A 21926-nucleotide genomic window follows, 5' to 3' on the forward strand; every position below is an offset into this window, starting at 1 on the left:
CACACACACACACACACACACACACACACACACACACACACACACACACTCACTCACACACACACACCTGGGGCAATTTATCATCCGTCTACTGGTATGCTTATGGGTGTCAGGATTTTTATTTTTTTTTTATTTTTCTAACCCATTGCACAGATTAAATGAATCGTTGCTGCTGTGAAATTTCTAATTGAAGGATTAAAGTGGAATTTGAGTGAAAATGGCCTTTTCTGCAGTTATGAAGGCGGATATAAAATGCCATTTTTCAGATCATACATTCACTTTGGTCTGTATAGTCGCCATATTTATACCACAGTGCTGTTGAGATCTCGGTTGATCAAAATGTAATGAGTTCCGGCTGTAATTCAGATCTCAGGTATATTATATTAATGCGCTCAAGCTGATAGGTTATCGTTTCTATAGTAACCACTCATTCACAGGGCCTTGTATGATGGACATTTCATATAAGCTAAGACTAATAATAAATGAATTTTAAAAAAACATTTAACAAAGCTGGTGAAGCTTTCTGTATGGAGACATTTATATAATATTTGTGGGAGGAGCCTCAAGTGATGGTAAGTTTTCTGCCATGGGAAAGTCTTCAGGACAGAGGGCTTTTCGCGTTACCTCTTTTTTTCTGGTAACAGGGCAAGTTGGATTTTTGCATCGTATTAAAATCAAGAGAGAGAAGAAGAGAGGATGGTTGTAACATAAGGAATTGACTTGTTTCGTGGATATGCCACAACGTTAAATGTAACTATAAACTACTAAAAAACATGACGTGTTCATTAATAAATTTTAATTGTAATTATTGGCAAATCGCTAAATACACTTCGGGCCATGCTTTGCTCCCTCTGCTTTGTGTCAGGATACATCATACCATCTGTCTTGGATTGTTTTCTTATAACAGCTCGTCCTGTCCTGTTTTATTCTTTACATAACAGCTGCTCTGACAACAGTAGCTCTATACGTTATCGTTTATATAGTGACAACTCGTTTACAGGGACTTGTATGGCAGTTACTTTATAATCTAAGCCCAATAATTAAAAAGAAATGGCATATACTCATTAGCATGGTAAGCTTCCCGTAAAGAGATGTTTATTTAACATTTATGGGAGGAGTCTTGGGTATTTGCACATTGTAGCAGTCGGTAAGTTTTCCATCATGGGAAAATCTTCAGGACAGGGGATGTAACATGACACACGTCTCCAGGTTTTTTTGTTTGTTTGTTTGTTTTTCTTTTTCTTTTTTCTAATTAACATGGAGAGAGAGACTGCTTATAGCTGCTATAACGTAAGTGATTTACAATACCTAACCTTTCTTCCACAACATTAAATATAACTATAAATTAATTAATTAATTTTTTTTTAAAACCATGACAGGCTATTCATTAATCCATTCATCCATTCATTTTCCATACAGCTTATCCTACACAGGATCACGAGAGAGCCTGGAGCCTATCCCAGGGAACTCCTGGGACAAGATGGGAGACCCGTCCTGGAAGGATCACAGAGCATAATTGCACACACATTCACACACTTTGGACAGTTTAGAGATGCCAATCAGATTACAATGCGTGTCTTTGGACTTGGGGGAGACGTTGGGACACATCACACCACCTCATCTTGGATTCATTTTCTATAACAGCACATTTCGTCAGGTTTTATTCCTTACACCACAGATTCCCAGCCCTGGTCCAGGACCACCCGCCTGTCCTACACAGTCTAATGTTTTCCCTGCTCTAACAGACTCAGGAAGTGCTGTTAATTAGCTGATTAATTGGATTAAAAGGTGTATAGGGAACAGATTAATATGTGTAGGACATGTCTACCCCATGTCCAGGCCCAGGGTAAGGAACCTGTGCCTTTTTGAAAGGAGATTTTACAGCATTTTCTTCTACTTCTTCTTCTTCTTCTTCTTTGCATTAAGAGTCATATTTAATTAACGGATTAGTGTGTAGAACAACATGTCCCACAATGCATTGCGTCTGTACCAGCCGTACGCGTCCGATTGGCTGGACGGCTCGCGTGCGTCGAATGATTTTACCGGAAGTTAAAATGGGTTTGTGTCAAATTTAGCAGAGCTGCAAGAGGCAACATCACTATCCTATTGATCTGTTCCTGATAGTCTTTACGACAACAACAACAACAACAACAACAACAACAACAAAAAGGTGTGTTTATTTTTCTTCCGTGTTGGCCGTTTTATGAATGTGTGTGTGTGTGTGTGTGTGTGTGTGTATAAATATAGAGAGGAATCTAGTCGGGTAGTACCGTGAGCTGTAGTGTAATGAAGGCTCGGTGTTTGTACTCCTGTAGTGAATCAGTGATAGAGAGACTGGAGCTAGCGTGCTAACCTTATTCAAGGCTTTCTTACTGTAGCTGCTAGTACGCATTCATCATCACGGTTTTTAAATATATATATTTTCTATTATTAATATAAATATATCGCTGTTTTGCATAGTGTTCAACAAGGGAAAAAAAGTTGCTTTGCTTAACACGTGGGTTTTCTTGCGAAACTCCGAAGTCATATTTATATTTTGACTTTTGCTAAGCTAACTACAACTCAGTGTGATATTACTGAGTCACGAGACTGGTTCATCTTCTCCCTCAGGCCATTCATCCCCCTTTCATTTACCACAGACTCTTATCTACGTCTCTCTCTCTCTCTGTGTGTGTGTGTGTGTGTGTGTGTGTGTGTCTGACTCTCTCTCTCTCTCTCTCTCTCTCTCTCTCTCTCTCTCTGTGTGTCTGACTGTCTCTCTCTCTCTCTCTCTCTCTCTCTCTCTCTCTCTCTCTCTCTCTCTCTCTCTCTGTGTGTGTGTCTGACTGTCTCTCTCTCTCTCTCTCTCTCTCTCTCTCTCTCTGTGTGTCTGACTCTCTTTCTCTCTCTCTCATTCTCTCTCTCTCTCTCTCTCTCTCTCTCTCTCTCTCTCTCTCTGTGTGTCTGACTCTCTTTCTCTCTCTTACTCTCTCTCTCATTCTCTCTCTCTCTCTCTCTCTCTCTCTGTGTGTGTCTGACTCTCTTTCTCTCTCTCTCTTACTCTCTCTCTCATTCTCTGTCTCTCTCGCTCTCTCTCTGTGTGTGTGTGTGTGTGTGTGTGTGTGTGTGTGTGTGTGTGACTCTCTCTCTCTCTCTCTCTCTCTGTGTATATAATATATAAGGTTTCAACAATGAATTTGCAAGTGTGAATATAAAAATGATAACTTGAGACTGTTCTAATTTTGGAAGAGAAATCATAAACAGCTGTTATTTCTAGGACCTATTTACATTTGTGCAATTCAGCTAACAAGAATTATATGAGAATTTAATCAGTTTGAGACTTTTGTATTAAATTTTATATTTTGGGTCCTGTTTAATTACAGAGATAATCATTCAAAAAAAGTTTTGCGTTCACCACGCTTAAACTATTTTTTCTTTATTTTTCTTCCCCTCCAGGAACATATTAAATTTAGTTTCAGTATCTTCAGTCAGATTTGTGGTATTGCCAATGCAGTATTTAAAATACTTCAGATGTGTCACATTTGTCTCATTTGTTCCTTAGTATTTGTGGATAGAAGGAAAAACTGCAAAAGCTGCTTCATTTTGTTTCAGCCATATCACTTACAAAGCATGTTCTATCTCTCTCCCGCTCTCTCTCTCCCGCTCTCTCTCTCCCGCTCTCTCTCTCCCGCTCTCTCTCCCGCTCTCTCCCGCTCTCTCCCTCTCTCTCCCTCTCTCTCTCCCTCTCTCTCTCTCCCGCTCTCTCCCGCTCTCTCCCTCTCTCTCCCGCTCTCTCCCGCTCTCTCTCCCGCTCTCTCCCGCTCTCTCTCCCGCTCTCTCCCGCTCTCTCTCCCGCTCTCTCCCGCTCTCTCTCCTTATATGATATAGTTTAAATTATATAAAGAATAACGAATGAAGAAAAGCTGAAATGCAGTGAGGAGTTTGTTTATGGTGACAGTGTTCATATCTAAGCAACAACATTCTCTTCCTTTCCATGACGTGTTCGTATGTCCCAGTACTTGCATACTCTTTTACTACACACACAAAAGTATAGACTTTTTCTTCACAAAAAGAGTACGTACTTTTAGTGCATAGTATAAGTAGGTGAACTGAGACGCAGCGACAGTTTTTTTTTTATGTCTTTCTTGTAGGATTGCTTCTTAAGAGGAAACAAAATTGAAAGTATTAATTCTTTAGGATCACTCCACCAGCTTTACTTTACGCAGTTATGCTGTGTGCTTATGATGATGTCCGCCGTTCATATATACGGTGGATGCTTGTACAGTTAGAAAATTAGAGCTCTTATGCGTTATTGCTGATTTTGTGGTTTATGTCTGTTCTCTAGAACATCCAGCCCTGATGGACCAAAACAGTGGAAATTTAACATTTAGCTCCTTTATGAACTTCTGATTCGACTCGTACTCAGAACCGAGAATGGCCTACATGAGCCATGTTATAAGAGCAGATTGTGTTAGAAAAGAGAATATTAGATATACATTTTGATATGATGGTCAGGTCAGAACTCTGGGTAATGTTTCAGTACCTGATACTGCTCTGGTTCTGACATTGTCTTGATAGATAATGACAGTGTGGGTTTTTGTTCCCCCAGTTTTCTCCCTATTTTAGTCATGTCCACTTCCTACCCATTAGGGTGGTCTCCCCTAATACATGACAGCTACCAACCAGGGAGGGTGAAGGCTATCGTATGCTTCCTCCAAGGTACGTGCTTCCAGCCGGCAGAAACTTTTCAAAGAGACGCCCATGATGGGCTAGTTTTGCTGTGATTGATAGGGGAGAGAGAGTATGCTATTACTCCCTCACTTAGAGCACCGGCCACGGATGGCTGTGACATCATCAGGATTCAAACCCGGGATTTCCGGATGATTGGAAGAACGCTTTTCTGTTTTCTGCCACATTAGTGGATTGAATCAAAAGTTACCAATCCAGCGTTTCAGGCCGACGTCAACCCTGAAACCGTGCTCTGCTCATTTATAATAGGTTTTCTATTCTAAGCTCACTTCCATTCATTTTACACTCACTAAAACAGTCATTCAGGTAAGAGGACGTGTTGGAAAGAAATGTTGCATCTTTTACACAGATCATTGATCACCTTTACTGGCTCTTTGACTGTTTTCGAAGGTTGTCTCGTCGCAGTGACGTATCTTGAAGACGCTGGGCAGCTGAGAAGACGGTAAAAGCGATGGCACTGAGTCTACAATGAGGTTTGAGCTGAGGACATCAAATGAAACATTGCATTCAACTTTGACAACCAGGTACCAGCTTTCTTCACGGTCACTCCATAGACGCATTTATTCTAACTGATGAGTTTGTTTAAAAATGCTTTTCACCCTCTAAACCAGGGGTGTCCGATCTTATCCGCAAGGGGCCGGCGTAGGTGCAGGTTTTCATTCCAACCAAGCAGGAGCCACGCCTGAAACCACCTGTTTAATCAGTTGATCTGGGCTTTCAGTAGATTCAGGTGTGGCTTCTGCTTGGTTGGAATGAAACCTGCACCCACACCGGCCCTTTCCGCATAAGATCGGACACCCCTGCTCTAAATGCTTTTATGTGGACACACCGTTGTTTTTTTTGTTTTGTTTTGTTTTGTTTTTTTTAAAAATACCTCAGTGTTTTATATAGGTTTTAATCAGTGTATTCATAGTATTTGAAAATGCTGATGCTAATTTGTAACTGCGTTCCCACCCATGTGCATGAGATTTTAGTAGTAACTGAAATTCAATAGCAAAATGGGTATTTGTGCTGCATTTGATTTATATAGTACAATAACTCTATATTTAACAAATTTAAAAGGAAAAGCAAAGTCAACCTGACTATTCATTTCGGTAGGAAGTTTAGTAGTATTGCTGCTGTAAGCACAAGGACAATGATCGTTAACACACTTTCAACACACTTGGTACTATCTGAGTTTATACCACAGCTCTGTTGTATTCTCAGATGGGATTGGCCACGAGGTCTTCATTCATTTTGTCTAATAGCATGGACTGACTAGTTCTTACTGTATTTCAAATGCTAGTTTAATTAATTAATGCACTTATTCTTGTACGTTATTGTACCTGCATAATCTAATGCTAATATTTAAAAAAATATATTTTTTATGTTGTTATTTAACAAGACCTACTTCTTGATATGGTGAGGCTTTCTGTTAGATGTTTATTTTACATTTATGGCAGAAGTCTGCAGTGTGAGCATGTTGTAACGTTAAGTACGTTTTCCTCCATGGGAAAGTCTTCAGGACAGATGACTTTATGCTTACTGGTTTCTCTGTAGCATGACCGGTTGTTGTAATAGGACAATAATTCAATTCAGCATGGTAGCATCCCTCTGCATTATGGATTGTTTATCTATAATTGCACACCCTGTTATTTTTTAAAATTCTGTGCATACCGTGTACAGTTGTGGAGTATTAATGATTTATAATGCCACTACCATGTGTCACCCAGGAGAGGACGGGTTCCCTTTTGAGTCAGGTATCATCCTCATGTCCTCTCAGAATTGCTGCATGTCATTGCTACTATCGCCTCTGGCTTTCTCATTAGGGATCTAAATCTGCATCCTGATTTCTGTAAAGCTGAATTGCGACTATTGTTAAAGGTGCTACACAAATAAAATTGCATTCACACACTTCAGCAAGTTCAATCCAATTCTAATATTGTTTGTTTTTTTTTTGTTTGTTTTTTTGTTTTTATACCGTAGCATTACTGATGAAATAATATACTGGTCAGTGCTTATCTTTCACATGCCTGCATAATGTGGCGCAAACTGCATCTTTGCATTTTTACCTGAATTGCTGAGCAAACCCGTTGCTAAGCAACTGCATGCTGTCGATGTGTTGAACTAGGGGTATGGGTTTAATCGACTCAAGATCTTCAGTAGATTGCAAAGGCCAGAGGCATATCAGTTAATGTTCTTTCCTGGGAAATGTTTGCCATGTTAGTTTGTGTTCAACCGCATCATGTATGCTATGTTTGATTTAGTTGCTAAGCTACTTGTGGTTTTATTTATTTATTTGTTTGTTTATTTATTTATTTATTTATTTTGAATAACAGTTTGTTCAGTTGAAATTTTAAAGTTGAAGTCTACATCTTTAGATTTTCTATAAGATCGGTTCCAGAAACCGATATCCAGTTCAAACAAAATGTGCATTTTGGTATTTGTTTGAATTATTTTGGTTCAGATTTCAAAAAAAGCACTAATTCAGGCTTAAATTGAGTCATTAGCTGGTGCGTGAAGAGCCCAGCACACAGCCTGGGACAAAGGAACACTGTTGAGTTTGAGTCTTGGCAGCTTCTTAATGGGCTGTTTGTGTTTTTCTAGCTGTCATGGAAACCAAGGCAAATGGTTCGATGGAACCCAAAAGGTATGTACTAAACTGTGTGTCATTCTTTTCTCTCTCTCTCTCTCTCTCTCTCTCTCTCTCTCTCTCTCTCTATATATATATATATATATATATATATATATATATATATATATATATATATATATATATATATATATATATATATATATATATATATATATATATAATAGCTTCATGAAAATCACCTTTTATTAAACTAGTATTTTATTTTGTATTTCATTCTTCCTGCATCTGAGCGATCTTTGAGTGTCATGTCACGTAGATTGAAGATTAAATTAAGAAAATACACGGTTCAACCAACACGTATGTTTATCATATTTAGAGTAACGACAATTTTTGTGCCTTAACGGTGAACGTCAGCAGTGTGACGAATTAATGCAATAGGTGTAACAGTTAATTATTCCTTTTTTTTTTGTCCTAATAATCTGGAAGATGTGTAGAAACCAATACGTTACGCCTAGCCTTAGAAAAAATGTATTCAGTTGCTGAGAAAAGTCCAGAAGCTTGTTTGTGTTTGGATGCGCGTCCTGTCAGTCATTTACATTTACATTTATTCATTGAGCAGACGCTTTTATCCAAAGCGACTTACAAATGAGGAAATACAAGCAAAGCGATATATCAAGAGGAGAACAATACAAGTAGTGCTACAGTACAAGATCTTTAAACTGAGTTCTAGAGAAGCAAAGTGTGCAGAGTAGAGGTGTAAGTGCCAGAGTAAGGTTTTATGTATTTATTGTTTTTTATTTATTTATTTATTTATTTATTTAGGATAACGTGGGGTTGGAGTTTTAGGGGTTAGTTAGGTGTTCACGGAAGAGGTGCGTCTTGAGCTGTTTTTTGAAGATGGTGAGAGATTCTGCGGTCGGGATTGAGGTTGGAAGTTCATTCCACCACTGAGGGACGGTTAGTGTGAAGGTTCTTGAAAGGAACCCTGAGCCACGCGGAGTAGGCACTACTAAGTGTCGGTCATTAATCGATCGTAGATTGTGTGAGGGAACGTAAGCCTTCAGGAGAGAGTTGAGGTAGGCGGGTGCTGTTCCAGACAAGGTCTTGTAGGTGAGCATCAAGGCCTTGAATTTGATGCGGGCGGCTACAGGAAGCCAGTGGAGGGAGATGAAGAGGGGTGTGACATGGGTCCTTTTGGGCTGGTTGAAGACGAGGTGTGCCGCTGCATTCTGAATCATCTGGAGGGGTTTGATGGAGCTGGCTGGGAGGCCTGAGAGTAGTGCGTTGCAGTAGTCCAGTTTTGATATGAAAAGAACCTGAACTAGTAGCTGTGTAGCCTGTTCTGTGAGATAGGATCTGATTTTCTTGATGTTGTACAGAATGAACCTACAGGACCGTGCAGTTGTGGAGATGTGGTCTGTAAAGCTCAAGCTGTCATCAAAAATCACTCCAAGGTTCCTGGCTGTCCTGGTTGGCTTAAGTGTGGTTGAGCTGAGCTGTACGGTCATTTGTTAGACACTCTTCTTTAAGGGCCAGCATAGATCCTGGGGGTGGTGCATTATGCAAAATCATTCAATTTGAACCCACCTAAATATTATCTATGAATGAACTTGTACATGGTGACAAACAGTATGTTGTGGTATTATTAAATAATTTACACAGGGATTAAACAGATTTGTTTAAAACCACAAGTTTTCTGTTTTTTTTCTCTCTCTTTCTTGCAGTGTGGTGGAGAATGGGCAGCTTCCAGACCCTGCCCACTGGGCTGTAGCCGACGTAGTCAATTATTTTAAAGCTACTGGATTTGAAGAGCAAGCCAATGCTTTCCAGGATCAGGTAGATTAAATTGCTATACTGGTTTTGTTTTTACGCACTTTAGTTTTATGTTAACAGTGTATATGTGTGCAGATTTTTTGGGTTACATGTGACATGTCAAATATAAGATGTAAAATACCTCAGAAGACATTTAGACTCAATTTGTAGCTAGAATCTAGCAAGGATCAATTTAAAAAAAAAAAAAAAAAAAACTCTTTTAAACAGGTTCCATCGGGTACAATAGTGTTCTTCAGTCTGTACTTATGGGACAGCTTTTAAACTCTTCAACAGAGAGTCTGTTTTCCAGAGAAGGTAGAAAGTAGAAAGTTAATTTATGGCAGACAGACCTGCATTTCAGGAATGTGTTTGCATGTGTAAGTTAAGTATGTGTCTTGGAGAGTTTCGTTTTTTTTAAACACTTAGAGTTCATTAAGTAAGAAATAAACATGCATATAGGGGAATTTTATTCCTCTGAGTTTGCCAATGCAATTTTTAAAAAAATTTATTTATGAATGAATGACACATTGTACGTGTTTATAGTTGCATTTAATGTTGCAGAACATCTGTGAAACAAGTTATTTCCTGTTTTTCCCCCCTTACCTGCCCCTCTTTTCTTTCTCTCTCTCTCTCTCTCTCTCTCTCGATGTTAATGTGTTACTGAGAAATTGCCCTGAAGATGTTCCCATGTTTAAAGCTTAAGTTACAGCTTTAGCTCTGACGTTTACATGCACCGACCCTCGAGGCTCCTTCCATAAATGCTAAATTAACATTTACTCACAAAGTTTCACCATATCAAAATGTTTTTTTTTTTTTTTTTTTAAATATCGATTTATGTCTAGTGTTCTATAGTTGTATGTTGTTACCATAGAAACAAAATATTAGAACTAGTGCATTTTTATAAACGTGATGTGTCGGTCATATGATACATCACTATGACATAACAGTATGGTTTCTAGTATAACTCTACCTGTTGGACGGTGTAAGTAATTTGCTAACTCACTAGAAAGCAGTTTGTCAGCTTGCTGTTTATTCCTGTGATTACATTATAAACCATGATAAAAGGTTACACAATGATCGTGATATGAAAATTTGATATTGACACATGTATGAATCTGTATCACCACTGCATGGTGGAATGGGAGATGAGTAAATACAAGGTCATTTCTCGTTATTAGTTTTGTTTCATATGACTTGAACCTTTTCTCCCTGCAGGAAATCGATGGCAAGTCTCTGTTGTTAATGACTCGCAACGACGTTCTGACTGGACTCTCAATAAAACTGGGTCCGGCACTGAAGATTTATGAGTACCACGTGAAGCCGCTTCAGACCCAGCACTTAAAAAGCAATGCCTCGTAGCACTCCGAATGGGCCCAGCCTTGGAAGACAATCATGCCATGGAACAGCAGGGTAACTGCAGACTGAAGACAAGGCCATGTCCTCATGTGGGTTTTATGCATCCTTGTGGACAAATACAGAAAAAAAACTTTAATGTGAATTTCTTTCTCGTTCTAAATTAGTTGTACAGGTACAACTGTTTCTTTTTGGTGTGTGTGTGCGCGTGTGTGTGTTGGGCGGGCGGCGCATGGGGTTGTTGGACTGGTGTTATGACTGAAGTTTGTTTTTAAAAATGACCCTTTGCAAACGTAAAAACATGTCAAAATATTCATTATTTGCAATTTTTACAAGTTTTTAATGTAAAATATTGTGTGAAAGTATTTGGCACTAAGACAATAAACACTATTGTGTAAGGTGTTGCTAGGTGTAACATGAATTTTCAGAGGCTTTATTGAAAATCAGCTTATTGCGTAATTGGTCTGTATATAAAAAGTGACTAAAGGAGTGGCAGATCAATTCATTTGTTGGTGCTTGCTTCCTGTTCTCCTTAAGGTATTTAAGTCTTTTAATGGTTATAAATAAGATACAGCACACACATGATGGTGTTTGGCCGTGAAAACTAACCATGCTGCAGCTGTATGTGTTTTTATTAAAGATTTATTGAAAATATACTTAACTACGGACTTTTAAGCAGTGTAACTGGTAGCTAGAGCCTGGTGTCTGATCCAACCAGGCTCCTTTTGTGTTTAACTGGGTTACTTACATTACAAGACAATTACACACATATAATTGCTTACTGATTCATTTCCACACGAGGATTACAAAATAACTCTTTTTGAATGACTATTTTCTGAACCTGTTCTTTGACTCATCTTGATGGATTGGAAATGGGCAGTGTGTCTGATGTCAGTGCTTATGTAGTTATGTTCATTTTTACAAAGTGTCTTTTTAACAGAATCCCGTCAAACATCTGTCTTGCAATAGAGGTTTCACTGAATGTATGATGTTTGCAATAACGTGCTTGAATGAAAAAAGGCACTGACTCGACCATAATCCTAGTTACCATTTCAGTGAGGAACGGATCGCAACCCGAATGACTAATTATTATAAAAGTTGTATGCAAGTTCCATGATTGGATGCCCAAATAAGTTCTTATATCACTGTATTTTGCTCATTTTGGGGAATAATTGTTCTGTTTTCCAACACCATCTGCAATAATACAGCATTGTATAAGGAATGAAAGGAATCCATACAAGATTTAATCTGTTTGTTACAAATACATTTAGATGAAATTTCACATACCTTCAATTAGTGATCCAGATATTTCTTTAAACAAACAAAAAACAACTCACAAATGTGTTTTAAATCACTATTAACCCTGTACAACATTGTGTAATGGTGTATATGTATACATGTTCCCATTCAATTTATTTATTAAAGCTCTTATTTATTAAATGTGAGTAGTATTTTTTGCGCCATTGCATTCAGAGCCACACTGACCAATTCAGGTCTTTTAAAAATTAACCTGTGTATATTTTTAGCTTTTATTTGTGTTCTGTAACTCCACTTGTGAAATTTGAATACATGGGGTTAATTTTTTTGTTGACTTGTTTTTACTGCGGTTTATTAAAGTCTGTTTAAGACGGCCTGGTTTGTGGATTCCTCATTTTTCTGAACAGTTTCACAGTTTGGCTTGTGGTGTCCTGCATATAGTTCCTGTAATGTTGCCTGCTGGATTATCAAGAGGTAGAAGGACCTGAAAGAGGAAAAAAAGGGAAGCCTTGAAGTATTATGACACTTAAATGATTTCAAGGAGACTTAAGATTCTGTCCTGCTGAATAGCAAGTTGTGAATCCAAGTCTCAGGCCTGCCAGGGAAGACACTCGTATGCTTGTGATCTTTCGGATTGCAACTCGATTGCCATTTAAAAAGAAATAAATAGCTAAACAAAGTGAACCAAATTATGATATTATTACAGGTTTGTTCTTTTTTCCCTTAACAGTGGCTGATGTTTCATGAAATGTTACTCTACTTTCTAATTAAATAAATAACTTGGCATTGTATTTTATAAATAAACAAATAAAGGAATGCAGCTATTTAAATCTTTGTTAAATCGCTAACACATTACGAATATCATTGTACCTGCTGTGTCTGTTTCATTAAGATTTATTGTCAATGTCCCTGATAACCGATCACCTCCCCTAATACACTGACTACATAAACAACTCACATGACACAATTTTCACGCTATTAAACAAATGTTGGAGTTTTCTGTGAAAGTATTTTGATTAAAGTATACTGCAAGAGTAATGCCATTGCATATATATATATAAACTAAAAACAGGCAGCATGGTTTTTGCAAGAACTCATTTCATCCTTTGTTTTTCATTGTAGAATGTGTTATATTTTTGAATAGATTGGATAATAACCCATTTTTATTGATTTGTGTTTAATGCATAGATTTTAAGCATAATAACCCATAACCCAGGCCAAGCTGGTCAAACTGGTCTACTAATTTATACCAGCTTTTTTATTTCTTGACTAAATTACTCAATAAATGTGTGATATGTTCTACTTATCTTACTGTTGTGTTATTTCCTTAAAAAAAATCACGGATGCATTAGTTATGGTCATTCGGAAACTGTTTCCATAGAGACTGTTCATATAGAGACTGTGAATATGCATTGTAATCAGGCAAAAGATTCTCTGACCATAATGGTCTCAAGATTTAACATTATAAGCTTCCCAGACAAAATAATATTTGCATTCACCAACAGCAGTATCAGGAAGCTTATAAACCAATAAATGAAATAGTATTTAGTAGTAACTTAAACATGCTTTATAGAAACCAACCTCATCCTTATTGGAGAGTCCCAGTTTAGTCATGTCGATTGTAAAGTAGTGCTGGTTCGGCATGATGATTTCAATCTCCTCGACCTATGAGACGAGATGAAATAGCTTGACATAAAGGTGCGTAACATTGAGCCTGTTTTTTAAACCTAGATTATTAAAATGACTATCAAATCAAACAAATCAGACTGACTTGCCTCTGGCAGTCTCTCAAGAACAAGAATCTGTGTATCATAGAGTGTCTTCTGAACAGATGGTGAATACTCCCCACGATCGTAGGGGCCAGCAAACTTCTCAATGATGCTGTCCTTTATAGTTTTCCTGCAAAGGTAGCATGCATTACAGATATATCATGCATTTTATAGTATTTTACTTTATCCTAAATTAAATAGCCTTATATATATATATATATATATATATATATATATATATATATATATATATATATATATATATATATATATATATATATATATACATACAGTATATTTACCATGCCATGTCAAAGTTTACTTCCTTGTGCTGGTTGTAGCGCCACCTAGCATAAACAGAGGTGCAGAAGACTCTGTCCTTGGCTTCCTGCAGAGTGGTGAAGCGATCTTTCAGGAAGCCCTCGAAACCTGACTGCGTGGTCTTCAGAACCTTCATGTCTTTGATTCCACTGTGGATCACTGCATTCGCTGAGAAGATGCACAACAGTGGTGACCAATCTTATCCACAAAGGGCTGGTGTGGGTGCAGGTTTTCATTCCAATCAAGCAGGAGCCACACCTGATTCCACCTGTTTATTTAGTTGATCCTAGCTTTCAGTAGACTACCAGGTGTGGCTTCTGCTTGGCTGGAATAAAAAAAAAAAATACTACCTCCCCACTAGCCTTTTCTGGATAAGCTTGGACAACCCTGATGTTTTGGATGGAGACCGACCATCCGGCTTTTTATCAGCACTCAGTTCAAAAGCCTGCATCTCTGATGGTATGGGGTGCATTAGTGCCTATGGAAAGGGCAGCTTGCACATCTGGAAAAGCACCAGCAGTGCTGAAAGTTATATACAGGTTTTAGAGCAACATATGCTTCCATCCAGATACCATCCCATCTTTACTTCTGAGAGACTCTGCCACTCTAAGATACTCTTTTTATACCCAATCATGTTACTGACCTGCTGCCAATTAACATAATTAGTTGCAAAATGTTCCTCCAGCTGTTTCTTTTTAGTAACACCTACTTTTCAAGCCCCCGTCCCAACTTTTTTGAGATGTGTTCCGGAAATCAAATTCAAAATTACCTTATTTCTTTTCTTAAAACGGTACATTTCCTCAGTTTAAACATTTGATGTGTTTTCTATGTTCTATTGTGAATAACATATGGGTTTATGAGATTTGCAAATCATTGCATTCTGTTTTTATTTACATTTTACACAGAGTCCCAACTTTGCTGTCATTATAACTGTTAAATATTTGTTTCGTCTCACCATTTCTGTACTGTTCAACCTCACAGAAGCGCAAAGACTCTGGAGAGAGGATGAATGCATGGGCATGTTCAACCGCATTCTGCAAAAAAAAGTCATTATCCTTAGCACTTATTAGAATCATAAAATGTAAGGACATGGGAGAGATTAGTGATCATTTTTGAGTTAGCAACACCTTTTCGAGTCTCTTCCATGGAGCTTCCTCAATGTTGACCTTTGCTCGTGTGACATGTTTGAACGCTGTCAGGAAATGATTGCAGATGTCCAAGGCAAAGCCCTCAATGGTTTTAACCTGCAGTCAAACCCAGAATGTTTGCCTAATAAGTAATCGGTTATACAACACCCATTTTTGGTATCAAATTAACACCTATACTGCCTGACTTAATGTCTGTAGCAATCTCAAATGTCACAAAAAATTACACCTACTCCTTTTAGCTTGGCCAGGGCATGGACAGTGTTTTTGATGGTGTCGGTTGGAATGATGTCCGAGTTGTCTCCAGTGAGGTAATCTTTCAGAGAGTTTAGCGTAAGCTGCACATCTGCTTTCAGCTCCAATATGTAGTGTTGATTCCTCTCCCTCCGAATATACAGAACTTTAACTTGATTCTTCCCATAACCTGTCCTCACAAACTCAACATTCTACAAAATAAAACATTTCAGAACGAAACAGTCAGCAATATTTGGTTATGCAGGTTTGAATTCTTTATATCTATAAAGAAATTAAATAAATAAACTGTTTACCTGGTTTGAGGTAGTCATAATTCTCAAATAGGTGCAGTGAGTGTTTGTGCCTTTACCCTCTATTCTTCAACAGGAGCAGGATTTATGAGGACAGAGGATTATATTTAGGGGGTGGTATCATTTGTGTATTTTTGCATTTCGCAATGGGTTCAAATAGTCACATCTATGTAGGGGGTTGAACTGTTTTAAAGCATGAAGAGGAAGACATTTCATTTATAGCATAAATAGCTAAACATTGTATGTTAAGATATTAATGGTGGAATGTGATAAATAAATATTCTTTAATAAACTGAATGCCCAGCTCCCAAATTTTCTCAAGCCACTTCCCATCCACAACCTAACTCTCCCCTATCACACAACAGGGAGGACGAAGGCTCACACATGCTTCATCCAAGATGAGTGAAGCCAGCCAGCCGCATCTTTTTGAACTGCTGCTCATCACAGGACAGTTTAACGCACCCGGAGGAAAGCACTATCTGCGCTCTTGAGCTCACAGTCACCGGCAATTAGCTAGTGTCACTATGACAGACAGGGGAGAGAGAGTAAAATCATCCCTCTCACCCAGAGAGAATGGTCAATTTCACTCTTCTGACTCGCAGCCACAGATTTCCATGGCATCGTGAATGTCCAGCTTTTGACTATATAATCACTTTCAACTTCTTTAACACGCCTTCATCAGCTTTTGCGTGCTCTCAACTGTAATATTAAGTATATTGTTCTCTGTTCAAAAATCATCTTGGGATGCAAACCTATGCTCTGAACTGTATCATATCTGCACTAAAAATGGAATGGCAAAATCTACAATATAATAATCAAACAACCCTGTATTTGTTTTAGTATATCATGATATAGTTTTTAGTTTTAGTATATCATGATATACAATTGTGTGGATATTTTACTACTATGTTAGCAGGTTGTTCGCTGTGCTTATTGTGCTACTGTATGCTATATCATAGCATGATATAGCATACAAATTTATCAAATCTTTTAGCGTATTCCCAAGGTTTTAGTGCACGTGGAACTGTCCTCATAACCATCATACCACAATAACAGTATACCTTCAAATGTATAATATGAAAACCCCTAATAATAACTCCCATATCTCTGTTCCTTTTCACTGTCACTTGTAAAATTTAGAAAGATTCACAGTGAAATACCTGATCTAGAGTTAACTGTGATATCAATACAATGTAGTAGTGTAAATGTATACTAATATTAATAGATATTAGTATAATTCATATATTTAAAAAAAATAAAATAATAATATTAAAAACCTAGAGTGTGTATGAATCAGAGCTGCCATGTTGAGAGTCATGAGACAAAACTCCCCAGCTTCCTCTTTTAACACCGTACAGCTACGTATAGATACTTTCACTATTGCTAAATGACCAGGAAGACATATGACAACAAGTACATTCTTGTTCCCACATCAGTAAGAACTAGTTAACTTTGTGCCACGGAGGAAAAATGTTTTTGTTTCGGCCTTTTCGTTTGATTTTCTTCCAGGTATCCTTCTTCTTAAGTTCACTGTGTGAGGGTGAAATCTCCTGCTTAAATGAAGATGGGCAACCTGTTGACTGGTAGATGGAGTTTAAACTTTTTTAACTTATTTTGTTGTTTACATTTCATACATTTCCAGCTTTATTATTTCAAGCTTTTGTTTCTGGCAGAGCTTTGGCATTTTCTCTTCATTCTTTTCATAATTCAAGGTTCATCATGTACAAATTACCAAAATATAAACAAGGTAATGTGGGAAGTGGAGTTGACTATATGTATTTGGATCCCTCATTACCCAACTGGCAGATGAGTAAATATTCGGTGAATACCAGTGAAGGGGCATTAGGCAGGACACTGAGCCAGCTGTACCAAAGATACATGGTATGACTATATATGTAATAATAATTATATACTGTATATATAGTACTGTGCAAAAGTATTTGTCTTTTTTTTTTAACGGTTAATTCATTAATTAATTTATTTTAATTTGTTAAAGAGTTTTCTTTTTTGATTTCTACATTATTGAGTAACATTTTAGATTTCCAAAGCATGAAATTAAATGCCACAGAAAAATGTTTGTATGTCAGTAAAGAAAGCAGCATATTACAGTACTGTACATACACTATAACTGTTCCTCTATGCTGTTTTTATTACAAGTCTGTTCTTCTGTCTCTTCTATATCTTCACGACAAGTATTAGCAGTATGCACAATATTTTTTTGCGTAGACACGAAAACCCCTTTACATGTTTGCCAAATGTGCACATGTGGGAGAAGACATTGAGAGAAGACATTGAGAGAATGTAATTAAAATTCCCTTTATGTTTCAAGGTCTAATCATTTTAAACACTTTTATTTCACCTTGCTACTCTTAGGTCAAAACACCCTGAACATAAATTCCATAATACAAATAGGATTTGTAAAAACAAAAAACAAAAACATATTAATTATAGAAACTGAGCTGAGACGGATTCATTTTGAAAGAACCCCCCCCCCCCCCCCACACACACACACATTTAGTACAAATTAACGATAGGAAAGAAATAGCTACTTTTAAACTAAAGGTTATTAAAATATATGCCTTATTTGTATAGAAATCAATGCTTCTTACAAAACCACTAGCATAGACAGCTATGGTCATTTCTAAAATAGTCAGTGTTAGTTTATGAAGTACATGCAGCTTTTTTGCTGTGATATCACAGATATACTGTATGACATTAACTGTATCTGATCTTGTCATATGTATTACTACATACTAATGATGAATTGTTTTAATAGTCAAACAGCTCGGCATACATGCTCTACAATGATGCTCCTCCGTTGCTGAAGTATGAGTATAATTATGGACACACAAAAGGTACTACTGCATTATTTTATACTTTTGCGTAGGCCAAATTGAGATATCTCAAAGTTCCAAAAAAAATATCTTATATGTTATATTTGACATTTACAGTACCAGTGTAGTTCTACTGCTCACGTGAATATTTACATTTTTTTTTTTGCTGCTTTGAAAGAGAGGGGGCCCAGTACAAAGAGCACAACTGATAAGTGCTGTTGACTGAGATTAAGCCCCAACCCCCCCATCAAATATCAAAGTTTATCTACAACCAGCTATTAACAAATATGAAGCTTTTCTTCCTTTCATCTTACCGTTGACCATGGATTATCATCAGAATGGCCATCAAGTCATGTAATTAGAAAGTCATTTTCACATTGAGTAATGCCCTGAGTGACTACTGTGTGCTCTGTTTGCTGTCCAGGGGCACTACTTTTTGACCAGTTTCAAGGATTCTGGTTAACACACAGCATTCCTCACTTTCCACCTTTCCCCGAAATGGGTTTTGGCTATCCCTCCACTGGAAAACTCTACGGCCAGAATATTCAGTGTACAACCTACAATTACGAACAGTTCCAAAAAATATGTAAGCAAACATATCAAGTAATGCATCAAGCCATTAGCAGAACTACTTCTTATATTACCATGAGATTATGACTGCACACAAACCACTGGCACATTTTCATCATATATTCTGTAATTTGCTTGTTAGCAGTATACAAGACCAATTCCGAAAAAGTTGGGACAGTATGGGAAATGATAATAAAAACAGAGAGGAATGCTTTGTAAATGTACTTATTTAAAAAAAACAAAAAAAAACAAACAAACAAACAAACAAAAAAAAACGTATAAAGACATGGTATTTTATGCTTTACCTTCCAACTACATAGTTTTGTTAAGGTAAGCATTTATTTTGAATTTGATGCATGCAACACGTTAGAAAAAAGTTGGGATTCGGGCAATTTTGGATTAATAGTGATGTGACAAGTTGAAATAAGAAGATGATGGAAACGGGTGAGGCAATCGTCTAATTATAGTATATAAGGAGCCTCCAAAAAAGGCCTAGTCCTTCAAGAGCAAGGATGGGTCGAGGCTCGCCAATCTGCCAACAGATGTGTCAGTGAATAATCCAACACTTTGAGAGCAACATTCCCCAAAGACAAATCAGTAGGATTTTGGGCATTTCACCTTCTACAGTGCACAATATAATTAAAAGATTCAAGGAATCTGGTCAAGTCTCTGTGCGTAAAGGGCAAAGCCGAAAACCACTTCTGAATGCGCGTGATCTCCGATCCCTCAGACGTCACTGTCTTAAAAACCGTAATGAGTCTGTAATGGATATCCTGTCATGGGCTCAGGAATACTTTGGTAAACCTTTGTTAGTCAACACCATTCGCCGCTGCATGCACAGATGCAAGTTAAGGCTTTACTACACAAAGCAGAAGCCATATATCAACACTGTCCAGAAGCACCACTGACTTCTCTGAGCTCGATCTCATCTGAGATGGACAGTAGCACAGTGGAAACATATGCTGCCTTCCAGAGCAGGACAACGCCAAACCACATTCTGCCTGGATTACAAGCGTATGGTTGAGTAAGCAGAGAGTGCGGGTGCTAGCATGGCTTGCCTGCAGTCCTGTTTTCAATATAGTACAGGGTGAATTGAATTTTCAAATGACTTTTTTGTTGTCGTTGCATTTTCCATACTGTGCCAACTTTTTCGGAATTGTGGTTGTAAATTAAATGCTGCATATATTGCTACATATATATAATTTATGCCACTGACTTTGAATGGTGATGAAACATCTGTTCTATTCTATTTATTTATTTTACCAGCACAGCAACTAGCATATATTAACCCATACACATACAACTGCTCAATGCCATCAGCCTATTACACAGAGATGGCAGAAATGGCACAGATCTGTGCTGGCAAAACTGTAACTGTGGTCCCCAGGAGAAGGCTTGAAAAGCTGATGTCAGTCAAGGGAGAGACGTTCCTTAGTTTTGCCAAATCACACAGCTATGTTGATGGTAAGAGAATGTTAGTGTTTTAAGATAATTTTGTTATTCTCTACTGAAATTTCTGTGCACTTCCTAATTTTTTTTAATAGACTGTAATCATTTGGCAAATGCTACCCTACCATATGTTTTTGCTTATGCCAAAGTTCATCTGCTCTTGAGTAATTATTGACTTTGCTTATGTAAGGGGCAGTGTCAATTTTTAGGATGTGCAGTTTAACACGTTTTCTTCACCCTGTGCATGTGCAATAATTCTGATATTGCCATTAGATATATAGTTTTGGCAATAAATACATGCACCGTAATATTGCTCATTTCCCCATTCTGTCTCAATATATGTCTATATTGCAACTTCCCATGATGTTGTCAATTGATCGTTGATCATTGCCTCTCTGGTGTATTCACTTTTTGTACCAGACATTTATGCTGGCTGGATAGCACAAACACTGAACACAGACTTTCTAGTGGAAACCTGGCAACGGGAAGCCCACCAGCTTCCCTCCAACTGCTCGCTTCCTTACCATGTGATGAATATCAAGAGGGTCTCTCTGTCCGAGCTGGTGACTTTCAGCTCCTATGATGACCACTCCAAGTGGTGTGTCTCTTGGGAACACCAAACCCAGTGGACTTGTCTAGGGGACCTGAACAGAGAGAGCAGACAGGCATGGAGAGGAGGTGGCCTCATCTGTACACCAAATTCAGCCATGTACAAAGCTTTCCGTTCGGCTGTGGCCTGGTATAAAAATTGTTAGAAGCACGAAGTCTACTGTTATCTACAGGAATGTGCACAAGCTTTTAAATAGTATTTTAAAAATTTTTTTTTCGTTTTCGTTGTTAGATTTTCGATGTGGAGTCATTAGACAGAAGTTGAATTGCAGGCATTGTGCAATGTGCTGTAGATGTCGGAGCCACCCATTTGCAGTACACAGTATAAACAATTATTAATAATCAAGTGACCAGTTGAGAGCCTTCCGTGCACCTACAGTGCCACGATCATGGACAGAGCTGTTTGTAGTGCATATTATTAATTGTGCAAAACCAGCATACCAGCTTAAAAAATGGACCACACTCATCAAACTGGTACACCAACTTTTCCAGCTGGTATGTTATTTTCCAGCTTCCTAATTACTTGTCTAAATTGATGTTGAAAAAATGTTTGAGATTCTGTAATTGCCTCACTCTTGAAATTGATTAGGGTTTAAAAAAAAAAAAAAAAAAATTATTTTATTATTTTTTAAAAAGATATATTAAAGTATTTTGAGCACAACAAGAATCATTCTAAAACAGAAAGGTCGGAAACTTTTAAGGATTTATTCTTGAGGAGAATTTGTCAAGTGGAAGTGATTTTTGTGGATTTTTAACACGGTGAATTCATTGAAATTGATTTCTAATAAATTCGTTAGTGTGTTCCATTGGGTTAATGTCTTCATTTTTTATTCCAAAACAATAGAAAATAAATCCTTTGTAGAAAATAATGTATAGACACGATTATGAAAGCCAGATCTCTGCCGTTACCCCTGCTTTAGCTAGGCGGCGCGAGCAGAAACACAGACAAGTTAAAATAA

At 37.6% G+C, this 21926-nt stretch overlaps 3 protein-coding genes across 6 annotated transcripts; 2 read left to right on the plus strand and 1 right to left on the minus strand.

The window, feature by feature from the left end:
- Nucleotides 1–2024: 2024 nt before the first annotated feature.
- On the plus strand, nucleotides 2025–12100 carry samd13 (sterile alpha motif domain containing 13). Of its 2 annotated transcripts, none has more exons than XM_017477571.3 (5): nucleotides 2025–2170; nucleotides 5119–5252; nucleotides 7315–7357; nucleotides 9028–9139; nucleotides 10331–12100. In XM_017477571.3, exons 3-5 carry the CDS (start codon nucleotides 7320–7322, stop codon nucleotides 10472–10474), a joined length of 294 nt encoding a protein of 97 aa, XP_017333060.1. In that variant the 5' UTR covers nucleotides 2025–2170; nucleotides 5119–5252; nucleotides 7315–7319; the 3' UTR covers nucleotides 10475–12100. The 2 variants fall into 2 exon arrangements, with proteins under 2 accessions (XP_017333060.1, XP_047014117.1); XM_047158161.2 differs by lacking the exon at nucleotides 2025–2170 and adding an exon at nucleotides 3847–4698.
- uox (urate oxidase) lies at nucleotides 11980–15573 on the minus strand. Its single transcript, NM_001200396.1, is given in 8 exon segments — nucleotides 11980–12209; nucleotides 13307–13390; nucleotides 13501–13624; nucleotides 13797–13983; nucleotides 14771–14849; nucleotides 14943–15059; nucleotides 15194–15406; nucleotides 15509–15573. Coding segments are annotated over 8 exon segments (897 nt in total). The 5' UTR covers nucleotides 15527–15573; the 3' UTR covers nucleotides 11980–12134.
- A 236-nt stretch (nucleotides 15574–15809) lies between these two features.
- On the plus strand, nucleotides 15810–21769 carry dnase2b (deoxyribonuclease II beta). Of its 3 annotated transcripts, none has more exons than XM_017477566.3 (6): nucleotides 15810–17088; nucleotides 17218–17386; nucleotides 18282–18360; nucleotides 18764–18925; nucleotides 20176–20373; nucleotides 20779–21769. In XM_017477566.3, exons 1-6 carry the CDS (start codon nucleotides 16976–16978, stop codon nucleotides 21111–21113), a joined length of 1056 nt encoding a protein of 351 aa, XP_017333055.1. In that variant the 5' UTR covers nucleotides 15810–16975; the 3' UTR covers nucleotides 21114–21769. The 3 variants fall into 3 exon arrangements, with proteins under 3 accessions (XP_017333055.1, XP_053539228.1, XP_017333058.1); XM_017477569.3 differs by having other exon boundaries at nucleotides 16951–17088; nucleotides 17312–17386; XM_053683253.1 differs by lacking the exon at nucleotides 18764–18925.
- The last annotated feature ends 157 nt before the right edge of the window (nucleotides 21770–21926 follow it).

The sequence above is a fragment of the Ictalurus punctatus genome, chromosome 10, assembly GCF_001660625.3.
Source record: "Ictalurus punctatus breed USDA103 chromosome 10, Coco_2.0, whole genome shotgun sequence".
NCBI lineage: Eukaryota > Metazoa > Chordata > Actinopteri > Siluriformes > Ictaluridae > Ictalurus > Ictalurus punctatus.

Excerpts from the sequence above, each read along its gene's own strand:
- samd13 (XM_017477571.3), top strand. The coding sequence starts at position 7,320 with ATGGAAACCAAGGCAAATGGTTCGATGGAACCCAAAAG. Across the intron at positions 7,358-9,027 it reads GGTTCGATGGAACCCAAAAG|TGTGGTGGAGAATGGGCAGC; the intron begins GTATGTACTAAA and ends TCTTTCTTGCAG. Across the intron at positions 9,140-10,330 it reads CCAATGCTTTCCAGGATCAG|GAAATCGATGGCAAGTCTCT; the intron begins GTAGATTAAATT and ends TTCTCCCTGCAG.
- dnase2b (XM_017477566.3), top strand. The coding sequence starts at position 16,976 with ATGTTTTTGTTTCGGCCTTTTCGTTTGATTTTCTTCCAGGTATCCTTC. Across the intron at positions 18,361-18,763 it reads TAATTATGGACACACAAAAG|GGGCACTACTTTTTGACCAG; the intron begins GTACTACTGCAT and ends TTTGCTGTCCAG. Across the intron at positions 18,926-20,175 it reads CGAACAGTTCCAAAAAATAT|CACAGCAACTAGCATATATT; the intron begins GTAAGCAAACAT and ends TTATTTTACCAG.